The sequence below is a fragment of the Liolophura sinensis genome, chromosome 6 (assembly GCF_032854445.1).
Source record: "Liolophura sinensis isolate JHLJ2023 chromosome 6, CUHK_Ljap_v2, whole genome shotgun sequence".
Lineage (NCBI taxonomy): Eukaryota > Metazoa > Mollusca > Polyplacophora > Chitonida > Chitonidae > Liolophura > Liolophura sinensis.
The window spans coordinates 43,296,707-43,309,153 of NC_088300.1; the positions used below are offsets into that span (position 1 = coordinate 43,296,707).

At 39.3% G+C, this 12,447-nt stretch overlaps 1 protein-coding gene across 2 annotated transcripts; it reads left to right on the forward strand.

The window, feature by feature from the left end:
- Nucleotides 1-1,191: 1,191 nt before the first annotated feature.
- Nucleotides 1,192-11,392, forward strand: LOC135468769 (prothoracicostatic peptides-like). 2 transcript variants are annotated; one of them, XM_064747185.1, is made up of 3 exons: nt 1,192-1,403; nt 1,986-2,518; nt 10,857-11,392. In XM_064747185.1, exons 2-3 carry the CDS (start codon nt 2,011-2,013, stop codon nt 10,952-10,954), a joined length of 606 nt encoding a protein of 201 aa, XP_064603255.1. In that variant the 5' UTR covers nt 1,192-1,403; nt 1,986-2,010; the 3' UTR covers nt 10,955-11,392. The 2 variants fall into 2 exon arrangements, with proteins under 2 accessions (XP_064603255.1, XP_064603254.1); XM_064747184.1 differs by lacking the exon at nt 1,192-1,403 and adding an exon at nt 1,688-1,824.
- Nucleotides 11,393-12,447: the final 1,055 nt, after the last annotated feature.

The window sequence follows — 12,447 nt, forward strand, 5'->3', positions numbered from 1 at the left end:
ACAATACATATTTGAGATACCTAGCAATTACTGATAGATTTATTCGTTATCCGACCTTTTTTTCCCTTTTTTTTTCCTTCGTTGGTTTCGCTGTATAGCTGGCCCGTTCTCCGCTATCATTTCCTTCTCTCTTCTTACCGGTTCTTCATCATCTGACTCCTTGTATAAGTTTGTGTTAATTTCAAGGAGATTCTTCCAGCTGATATTAGATGTAAGAGATTTCATCGCTGAGAAAAATGCTTAACCTATATAGATCAATACTGTGGTCATTTATGGGAAAGTGGTTTTAATAAACTGACTTAAAATGTTCACTGAAGTGAACCATTATCCCTTGATTACAATACATTTTCAAGTTGCTGACACTTGCGTAGAAAAATTATTTAAATGGTGTTTTAACTGTGTATGTTCATTATGTTCAAACAATAGAAGAAAATGAAAAATGATCAAGAAAATGTCTATTCTTAAGACGTCATTCGTTTGCCCCAAATAGCAGCTACACATAAATGTTTCAATCGTTTACCTCAGTGACGCGCAATTTAGAGAATATGTACTCCACTAGTTAGGCTAGGGCTGATCATACAGAGATAATTCCACTCTTTATGAGATTGTCTAAATTCGTCCAGCAAATCGCTCAGTTAACTCATGAAGTGGATGATGTTCAGGGTTATCAAGCTTCCCATTAAGAAAAAGCTTCTTATTTTAAACTCTAGATCAATGAAATACACAGAAAGAAAATGAATTGTTTTTGTTTTTACTTTTTTGTAAAATTGACCACTAACTGTAGAGTGAATGGCTTTTATGGTGATATGACATTAGATGACTGCCAGTTATTCCCCTTTCTTACGCTTGCCCTCTTCATCTTGGGCGCGGCTACATCTTCTAATTACCCAGAAGGTAATCGTCACAAGGCACCGTGGGTGGTATATCGGCGCCTCCCACTCGAAGATTCTCTTGGCACCTGAAGAGGAACGCATTGCGGTGCTGGTCACAGAGCGGTCCCGAACCCTCCATCCACCCCTCTTGACAGTCCACCGTGGTGGGATCGGATCCGATTCTGTGACACACCGAATGCCTTATCAGGCTCTCCACTCGCCACTTTACTTGATCGATAGTGGCAGAATATAGCTAAGCACAACTCAGCGAAAAAGCTCAATGTAAATTTGCAATCTCAAGCACCTGTTTAAGGCTTTGATTAGGCCTGATCGAACATAGTTTTTGTCTCCTATTTACGCTTGGAACGGAAATGCTGTGAACCCAGCCGGACATGTGTTCTCTGGAAGGGGTGCTAGTACATAAACCGTGTTAGACAAATCGGTTATCAGATCAGAGTTCGGAACCAGGGGCGTCGGCAGGTGGTTGCATCTACCTTCCACATTATCTTCTAGATTCCACTATATTAACAGGTAAGTCGACACAGCCGCACAGCTTTAATACAACTAACGGTTGTTAAATGATGGCCAGTATGAGAAAAGAAATTTCTTGCAGGCTGTTTAGTGGTCGAGACGATAGATGTGTTGGTCTTCAGATCGTGGGAAGTAAAGCATTTATGTTAAGAATGTGTCAGAAAGTTTTCGGATATGAATATGTGTACGCTGTCATGGTAACTGTGACACATGCGTATTGAGGTGTGTGGGTGTGATGAATGTTGGGAGGTGGTGCGCAGCGTGGCTAGTCCCCCGCCTTGCTGACACACATGGCATCACTTATATCTGCGACGCGCGTTCACACCGGCCTCAGTCTCCTCAACATCTACCGGCTAACAATCTTCAACAGTTTTAGTTTCTTTTTTTCTGTTTGAAACCTTTATCGTGAAACTCTTTATAGGTAATGGACATACGGGTGTTGCTATTTCTTATGCGACATTGTGGATTTGCCCGTTATCTACTGAAATCACGTTCGTTCTTCTTGTTTAATTTTGTATTCTTCTGTTTTTTTAGCTGCACGGTTAACATCATTCATTGACTTTTACTTATTGTTTTCTACAGGCAATACAAAAGCGAAGTTATCAAGATGAGGGGGCCCCAGGACCTGGTCATGTATGCAGCTTTGCTTACCCTATGTGGTCTATGCCTTCTACTCAGTGATAGGACTGTGTATTGCAAAGCGGTTTCAGATGAAAGCATCGACAGAGACGCTCTTGATATAAAGAATTTGGATGGACTTGAAAAACCATCGAGCGCAAAGATTGAGGAAAAGAGAAAGTGGGCTGATTATGCCACATGGGGCAAAAGGAAGTGGGAAGGGGTTCCAACTTGGGGCAAACGTTGGTCCGAAGGTTTGACCACTTGGGGAAAACGAGCTGATGACCACAACCAGGCAAAACGACAGTGGAATCAATTCGTAACGTGGGGCAAGAGAAGCTCAGCTGACGATAAACGCAAGGATTGGTCCTCTTTTTCTACTTGGGGTAAAAGAGGGAAATGGTCAGGTTTTAACACATGGGGAAAACGTGATGTTAACACGGATGCCTTGGAGAATGCCATCACGGAAAGAGTTATCAACCGTTTCGATGACGACGGTGAGTAGCATTTTACTTTTCTCGCAAGATTCACTATTGATAACGACTTATTAGTAATACGAACTCCTCATCTTTGGGCGCCTACAGTCACAGCTGTGTCACGGGTTAATATACATGAGCTCGTTAGATTTAAATATAGCTAATCCATGGTTAGCTTGGCTTTCGGCTGTAACAAGAGTAATGTGACTGCGCTAGCCATTTGTTGGCTTGATGGGTTAGCTATTTAAAGAGATGAAGTATCGCACTAATTTTTGGTAGACTTGAGCTCGTTATATATAGGTATCTGAGAGGTCGCACAAGTCCTTGGACAGCTTGGGTTCGTTTCAATCTGACATTCATACATCAGCGCAGGGCCCCGTTCATGATGTAAACACTCAGGAGTCTCTCAACACTGGGGTCGCTGTGTGTTCAAGTCCAGCTCAAATCGGCTTAGCTCCGGCCGGTTTCCTCCAACCATAATGCTGGCCGCGTTCGTATAAGTGAAATATTCTTGAGTACGGCGTAAAACACCAATGAAATAAATAAATCAGACAAACCGGCTTAGTCTTCCGAATGGCCTTTGGTTTTCCCCACGGTCCCACTCGGTTTCAAAGACATTTTTAAACCTAAGTCGGTGCGTTTTTGCTTTATATTTGGCAACTGATACAACAGCAGATCGCTTTTTATGCTGTAGTCTTTTATATCATGTTCCCTTACGAAGCAGTTTGTAAATCTAAGTCGGCCCCTTTTCCTTCATACATGTATATGACAAATCATACACCTGAGTATAACGCCTTTCAAGGGGTAGACTTTCGTATTATATTTTAGTATAAAGTAAATTCTGAACTAAAGTTGGGCACTTTTGATATCCCAGCGGGAACCCGTTATATTTCATTACGTAGAAATTCGGTCCATTTTTTCTGTACACCTGTCACTTGAAACCGCTAATTGTGTAGAACGTGTTACATTCCGATAAAAATTAAGTTGTGTTTCATATTCAGCATGCTCGTTCGAATCTCACACTTGACACAACGGATCATGCCCAATTCTGTTGCCAGAGAATGTGTAAATTTCTAGACCTACTATTCATAAACTGTTGAATGTCACTTATATTAACTGTGACAGTATTTGCATGAGCGAACGTCGTTGGGTTGGCTGAAAGTTGTTGCTCGGCCCTATAATTTTTGTTGGACAATCTCCAGCTGTTCCATATACAACAGCAAATCACCCGCCCTTTACTTTTTCCTTTGCATTATGAAGACTCAATCATGACAAAGAGTTTTAAAAAGGGACAAAAACAATATATAGAATGTTCAATTTATAAATCGTCTGTAAGATTCTCGTTCCCATGCCAGTATTGCCCAGGGTATTTCAATGGATTAATGCTGATACTCAATCTTGTCTTTCGTGGATCATAAATATCATCGGTCGGGGGTTGTGTTGTCAATTGGCCAAGAAGATGGATGGACCCATATCACACCATCTTATTTTTATAAACATGTTCTTGCTTTTTTGTCCTTCAGTCGAGTTGAATTTGCTTACACTTCCCTTGGGGATAAGAAACAGCGTCACTTTGCTTGGTGAACAGAAGAAATGCCAAGGCATAAAGATTGCCTCGTGGCTGAAGTCCCAACAAATTTGTTGTTCGCATAAGGGCAGTTACAATATGCTTGGCACTAAGCTTCATGCCAGTGTCTGGCAATTAAATAATCTTTATTCGTCTTCCTTTAATTCATACTGCATTTGTCGATGCTGGGAAAGAGAAGTGACAGCCCACTTGGGTTATTGAAACCGATGGATTTTTATATAAAACTCCAACTGTTATAACGCTGTTAGTGAACGAGGTCATCAATCATACGACTGATAATTCTCTTTGTTGTTTACTGTCTATAGCATAATGCATTTATGTTACATCTGCCTGCAAATCTGTGATTTATGTCCGGTTTGGCCCTGTTATTAGCCTATTTTTTGGTTAACACACCGACATTAAAAGCTTGTCGAATCCAAACTAGCACTTTAGCATATCGGCCGTCATGAGCTCCTTACTCCTCAAAAGACGCCGTTACTTACGCTTTTCTGTAAGAACATCAAAACTGGCTTTGGGTTATATTGCATGGAATTACGTAATTATATCGGAAGGAAATGTGTGGTTATACTGGAAGGCTATGTCGGTCAAACTGAAAGGCGATGTGTGGTTGTACTGGAAGGCTGTGACGATCATACTGGAAGATCATGTGTAATCATACTGAAATGATGTGTAGTTACACCGAATGTGTGGTTGTATTATTGCAGATTCTTATTTTATGTTGTGTTGCCCTCTTGTGGACAAATATGCGAAGGAACAGTGTATTTCAACTCCTTCATAAATATATATGTTGCCGTTATATAAACCTAACGTAAAGTCTACCCACGCCTTAGCATTTTCGGCAATTTTGAGGGCTTTCTGTTGTAATTTCTGTTAAGTATCAAAGATGAATTTTTCTAAAGGAGTACACGAGCCTCTTTTAAACCCAAACAAAGAAAATACATTTTTCTTATCTCCATTTTTTAAAATATATGTGTCAGCAGAACAAGAGCCATTGACATGGACGTTGATCTTGACTTCGAGCAATTGCATTCCCTTCACGAATTGTTCTAGACTTTAAATGTGCATCCTTCACAGAGAAACATAGCTATTTCCCAGGCTCCTGTAGACCACAGGCGAGGATATATTAGGTCCGAGTTCATAAGGGTTCTCTCCACTTACTGGATCAAGACTGACACGACAGAAAAAATGGAATGATGGCCTAATAACGTCTCGGGCAGGAAGTAGCAAAAACGCCTGCAGGCCATATTTCCCAGGAAACATACCATTGTCACTTGTTAGAAAAAAGTTTACGAGTGTCTTTCTGATGGCCAGTTAACTTTGCAATGTAGTCTCTCCGTTCAGGAGGTGAACTCCACTCGCTCTCGGAAAATTACTATTATGCTAATAAAGTTTTGGCTGGTATTTTGTATGATTTTTTATATGTCATCAATCTCTGTGTCATGTTTTACGCCATGGCGTCTGGCATTTCCATGCATGCCGTTTTTATTAGATCGCGTGAAAAATCTTTTGCGATGCTACTTATAGCCGACCGTTATTTCAGTTCCAGAAATGAGTTGGAAAGGTCAATGCTTACCAACCCAAGGAGCGTGATCTTGTTGCCTTACCTCTTAGGATTCAGTAGTCGATTTTATCAAAGTTTACTCATCAAATAAGTGTAGAGAGCAAGGCTGCTGCCGTTTGTTTCGTGGAAATGTTTACCCAGGTTTATATGGTGGATAAAAAGAATGGTCAGTGGAATCAATGGGTACATATATTATATTATGTTGCAATGTAATGAATTTAAAGTATTTCTGAGCTAGATTTTATATTTAACAAAAGAAACACACTGGCTGAAGACAAAACTCAAAGCTTTTAAGTGGTTAAATTGTCAGGTGGAAAGGGAACACTCTTGTATCAAAATACAAGAAAACCGTAAAGCACATTTATTTACCAAAGTCCAAATTGCCTCGATTGAATTCACGAACCTGGTCAGCTAAATTAATCATGCAACAGTGTGTAAAGAAGCAAGACAAGTGATGGTAGGAATCCTTGTAGTGAAGGTTAATATGACGGCGACCTGGTACAGACAGGATATGGTACCTGGACCAATCACGCCGTGCCCTTCTCCACTGATTGCACTATCAAAAGGATTTGCATCCCTCAACAATAGCATTTCTCCCAGAAATCGAGTACATCGTTTCGTTTCTATCGCAACCGAAGTAACAAACGTTTGTGATTTTCGCAGTTTTCACAGTTTTTTTTTTAAAAGAGGGATCGGCTTGTTTATGCGGTACTGCAGTGCAAGTTAATATCAGCGCCTAAAGATTTATCATACTCAAGAAAAAGGCCATTTTTTTGTCGCATTTCCATGGATTCATATATTCTGTCATTAAACTAACAATGATAATTCTGTCGGAGTTAGATCTGGTTTTGATCGACATCAAGAAACAGACAAAAACGCCAATAATGAAAATTAAAATTGCTTATGTGGTGAAGGGAGATCTGTTACTGTCAGTCTTACAATTCGTGTCATTATTTTCATTGATCCGACAACTATTCTAGTAGTGCAACAATGCCTTTTTTTTGCCTTTTCTGGCGGGTTTACCAAAGAAAATAATGTTGGTGTTTTCCATTATTGTATATTGATGTAATGGTCAATTTTGCGGCAATTCTTAAAGCTGCACCTCTCTATTAACTTCGCATTTAGATTGGAATACTGGCAATTGCAAATCTTTATTTAGTTTTGAGAACTACTTTATTTAGCGCACAGGTAAATTTGCTATTAAAATCATTTTGTCTTTGTTGTTAAAATAACATTTTCATTAAAATCAAGACACGAATTCATACCCAAATATTATACATTTAATAAATTTTTCAAAAAATGTAAGTAGGTCTAGTAAGAAACTTCTGCGTTCTCAAAATTTTCTCTTCTTCAAAACGAACAATTTGAGCTTTGTTCTCATCATCTGTGTCTAATTAAAACAGATCTTGTTTGACGATTATTACCTTCCTTGGAGTCCATGGAACCTTTAGCAGGGTCTTCCTTAATTTATGATTTAAACGTCATCCAAAATCCCTTTTCAAATGTCGTCATCCCATTCTTGTGAGAAAATGCGGCTGTGACAATTCAATGAAATTTTTGTTCCTAACATGTTTTATCAGCACTTTTTTAAACTCACCAACAACAAAACGTTGACTTTGCTTCCAAATACTAGTACCAGAGTAATGAGACTGGGATGACTGGCTGCACGTTCTGTACTCGCAAGTACTGGCGATTTCTTTTTACAATTTTGAAGAAATACTTTTGATAAAGAACAGTGCTTACGTTTAAAACTATGCCATATGTTTCACGGGAATATTAACGTTTACCAAAGAGTTCAAAAGTTTTTATACCCGTAGTTTTCCTTTCTATTTCATATGGAGACCGTACCGTGTTGGTTTAGGTTGTTGAATATACCAAGGTTCACTAAGAAAGTTATACGCTATCGGCAAAACGGGCATCAAGTACCGTGTGATTATTGTTAAAAAACTTTAGGTTTTTCAGATTTTAACACAATAAAACAAACATTCTAATCGTCGCAGCGTGCTGTGAACGGGAGACAAGACCTTCAATGTCTTGGCTACATTCAAACAGGCCTACTACCGTAGGCCTATACCATATGGTTTTTCAAACGCGTCTGCAAATCATTTGTCATATTGTCCCTTTTAATGATGTACCCTCCTAGGCTTCCGGTGTGGTCTAGGCTTCTTTTCACTTGTACTTCTCGTGGTAATTTATCTTGCAATGTAAAACATCTCAGTAAATAGATCATGGTTTGACCTGAAATATTGCGGCTAATCCAATAAGTTTTGTCACGACAATCCGCTGCAAATTAATTATAGAAGCCAGTTTTTGTGAGAATACTCGTCGGCGTGAAGGAAAAATACGTATGCTCTACTGATGGCGACACAGATAGGAACAAATATCCAAGCTAATATCCTGCACAAAGAACCACTTGGATAAATTTCCGTTGAATTATAAAGCTATATATGGTACCTTTGATGTTGTGTCACATGCGATAATGCAGACCCTGCGTGTTGCTGATTTACGTCTTAAAGGATACCCTGACAAGTATTATTTCGCCTGAGCCCAATTGCTGAAGATGGTCATAGTTGGTGCAAGCTTTGGAGAAGTGTTCAATGATGTTTTTTAAATGTACATTGGTGCATAATTGAGATTTCCTGTTCATACAGATATTATTAGACCTTAATGTGCGTATCTAAACAGACTAGATGTAGAGATTCATCCGTCAAAAGCCACAGGGTCTCAAGAACTTGTACTAGCAATGAGAGCCGAGTGCAGCCGATGACATGAGGGATGTGAAGTCCGTTGACAAGAGCATTTAGCCGGAAAATCGACATTAAAGGTTGATTCCTCCGGTAACCTGAGCCAAACCGAGGGGCACCTGTTATTTGTGTGTGATTACTGATAACTGCCAACCATCGATCTCTGCAGTATTATTAACACTCACGATCTAAAGGCCAGATCAATCATTGTTAATATAGATCCTTCTTTGATTATCCCCTCTCCAAACTCCGTCCCCCTAAGTGAGCAGAAACTGAGCCTCTTTTTCAAACAGTGTTTCATCGCAGGTCATCTTAACAATATTATCTGCAGTCATATTTTCAGACGTCTATTGTTAACTAAATTGCTATGCGCATGTAATTTCTTTAATGTTTTCTAGCTGACTTTCCCGTCACTTGAGGACCGTGTTAAGTGCTTTGCCGCTCTGCTCCGAATGCTCGCCCCACCGGTCCGTCTTTTTTTCTTCTGCTGATTGCCCCCTTCTCGAGCTGAGTTGACCCCATATCCACTAGTGTGTATTGACACCAGCACTATACTTTCTCCGGACAAATTGTTATTAGATCTGGTCAATTGTAGAGTCGATCAGTTCACAGGATCCATTTGAGACAATTACAGCCGAATGGGCGATCGATGTGGGTACTTTGTACACATATTTGTCCGTGTCTTGAGAAGTGTTCCCGGCCCGTGTGGGGCTATGTATACACACAATCCATAGCTTCCACCCGGCCTCTCTGCTTGTCTTACCAGACAAGCAGGATTAACATGGCTCACTACATTAATGTTGATAAAGCAAATACAAGGACTAATTGGAAAATAGATGCGCGATCAAACACAACGCTCACGGAATTATGCAAATTTCAGTGCAAATGATTGTTTTAATGTTTATCTAACACAATGGACTATTCTTCTGACATTTTCTCTGTAAATTATGCGGTATGCAAATTATGCATTATGTAGAATTTTGTGTAGCTTTCCGTGCCTGTTCACGTGTAACAGGCGCTTTTAGCCCGTTCCCATTTCAGAATCGCTAAATGGATGTCTATTACACGTGGTTATACCATAAACACGTAGTAGTGGCACTGTTCAAGTGGAATAGCCTGCAAATTCTATGGGTACTTGGTTGTCCACTGGTTTATGTTGTTTTGTTTCTTCCTTTCTTGTTACGATCACATTGCAATCATGTACTCTTGTTGTGAAAATACAACCACATATGTACAATGCTGCCTCACTGTACTGTCATGCGGAAGACAATAATCTGGACACCCCAACCTCGTCATAGCACGCCTTCACAATGACCACCCAATTATTGGCCTCCTGTGCGGAGCGCCAAAGGAGAAATTCCTGACACTTCCAGTTTAAATATCCCACCCGAATTCGTACACCACTCACAGACCATAAAGGGATGATTCAATTCGATATTCGCCAGACCCATTTCCAAAACAATGACCACATTCGAAAGTAAAAAAGGATGCCCGCTTACGAGGCGGATGCCCTAACCACGAGGTTACAGCAATATGGTTTGTCTTTACGATTCCCTATTCTCTTTCTTGTGAGAACAAAGGCGAAGGGAACCGAAGAAGAGATTATGTGGTTCAGATTGCCACGAAAATTTCAGATTTCATTTCATTTTTTTATTCACCATAAGTCATATTAAAGTTTACAACATAAAACAAATATTCCAGGCATGAAAGGAGGTCTGCCAATAACGAAAGGCTGACAGAAGTTATTACACAGTCTATTGTAGTTGTTGCAGCGATCCAGCAAGGTTGTTCAAAAGTCCCTTCAAAGTCAAAACTGACCGAAGTCTAAAAATCACTGTTTACCTAATACAAGCTAAATGGTCATAATGAAGATAATAGTATTAAAAGGTGTACACAAATCTACTTTATATTTCAACCTGGCTGTAAAATGTGTTAGAAAAAGGGAGATCTATGGTGACGTAATAAACAATAAATATATAACATAAGACCTCGCATTATTTCATCAGAACTTCAATTGCTTACTTAAAGATTGTTAGCAAAAAGGCAATTTAAAATTTAAAGAATTTGTGTGAAAGGTAATCAGAATAAATCAAACTTCAAAAGAGTTCGCCCGTTTTTGGCGTTTGAATAAAACTATCAAGCGCGGTACTTTAAATATCTGGATTGTTTGACGTCGCTATTTGAGTGGACATCTTAAAGAAGCAGTAGTACCATGTAAAATGTAAAAATGGTATGTTCTAGTTCGTCCTAGGTGGGATTGTTCACTAGTATAACTAGTATAATAACACTGAATTTCTGCAGCAGTTCGTGCGAGTTGTGAAATCCCAACGGAGTATTATTTCAGCGTTCTGTCGTCATTCAAGAGGAAACCCACTAGCAAGCTACTAGTTGACTACTGGGATCTCTGTGGAGAACTGTTTAGGCTGACTTATACTATACCTCCTCTGTGCTTATTTCTTCTTACAGGTGACCATGGACTCAACAGAGATGAAATGCTGGCCTTTGTTAACTGGCTACGCGTGACGGGGGGAGAAAGTCCGTCCCTGGACGGCTTTAACAACTAGACGCCTTGGCCCCCACCGAGGACTGTGTGAAATCTACTGGAGGCGATTCCCCCAATAACAGACTCAGATGGTGGGCAAACAGCGGCTAATAGCATTTACATCTCCATGGTCGAGAATCTAAAGTACTTCTTGGCACGAAAATGCTGTCATTTATGAAATACTTCTAACTTCATGCGATTTTCAACCAGATACTACTACGTGGCAAATGCTGAACTGGCTTATTATTTGGGCATCTGTTTCTGTTTACTTATTACTAGTATACCATGTGTTTTCTGATAAAGCGTTCATTGAACGCCATCAAAGCTTTACCTGGCAGTTTCTTTTCATTCTGCCATCACATGACCTGCACCAGACTGACATAGTGAAGATTCTGAGCTTGACTTCGGTAACATTTTTGTTACATAATATTATTTTTAGACAATAAAGGTACCATGTTTATTCTGGTTGTTAAGCCTTAGTGAATTTATCTGTAGATATCTGTATGTTTACCGATAGTTGACTCAAGGACACATGGTATGTAACACTACATCAGAGCTAACTTCCGCGATGTCTGTCGCCTTGGCGCGCCTAGTGAGGTCACGTCTCGTCTGTATTGTGATGACAACTAAGACATCATAAGCGGAAATCACATCTTGCAGGAATGCTGTTACGCAAGAACAACAGATCCTTGACTTGTTATTTTAAAAATATGCCTAAACATGTTCCTAAAAGCACTTTGGATTCTTAGGTACTTCGTTAAAGCTCAATCAAATAAAAACAATTTTTTGGTTTGTTTTGGTAGGAAATCATGTTTTGTTGTTGTTGTTGCTGCTTAAATCAATGTTAATTTCGCGTCTCAACCACCTGGCGTTTGTATAATTCCTACAAGCATTACCATTAAAGAATGATATTTTCCATTTGCATCTCTTTTTCTTTTCGTGTCTAATGATGAACAGCTCAGTTTTACCATAATTTCTCTTCCTCTATCTAAAATTATTACTTTACAATGAGTGGTCAGAATCGAAAAAGGAAAAAGGACATCTTAAAGTGATATCATCGTCACTTGGTAAACTACTAAAAGCTGTAACGTCTAAAATGCCTTCACATTTTGCAATTTAAAGCATTTAAATAATGGAATTATATGGGAGATTTTTGGGTCATATCCACGATTTTGGGCGACGATGAAGTTTTAAGATTTTCTCTTTCCAAACCTGTAGTAACGCGATTAGGGTCCAGTAACATAAATATGGTCTGTAAATTCCACCTAACATTCAGGTATTTAATGTATTTAATTCTAAATTTAAGTCTGTCTTTAAAAAAGTGATAATTCTTTGGACATATGCTGTCTTTGGAAAATGATAAATACAGACTCAGGCACAAAAGTCGAGCCGTTCTGGAAAAAACGGCATTGGTGTTCTGGAAAGTCAGAGACTTTATCTTGTTTTGAACCGGAATGACGCACCATTTCTTGGCAAGTATACTCAATAAAACTTCCGGAAGGATTTGCAAAGTGA

Excerpts from the sequence above, each read along its gene's own strand:
- LOC135468769 (XM_064747185.1), top strand. The coding sequence starts at position 2,011 with ATGAGGGGGCCCCAGGACCTGGTCATGTATGCAGCTTTGCTTACCCTA. Across the intron at positions 2,519-10,856 it reads CAACCGTTTCGATGACGACG|GTGACCATGGACTCAACAGA; the intron begins GTGAGTAGCATT and ends TTCTTCTTACAG.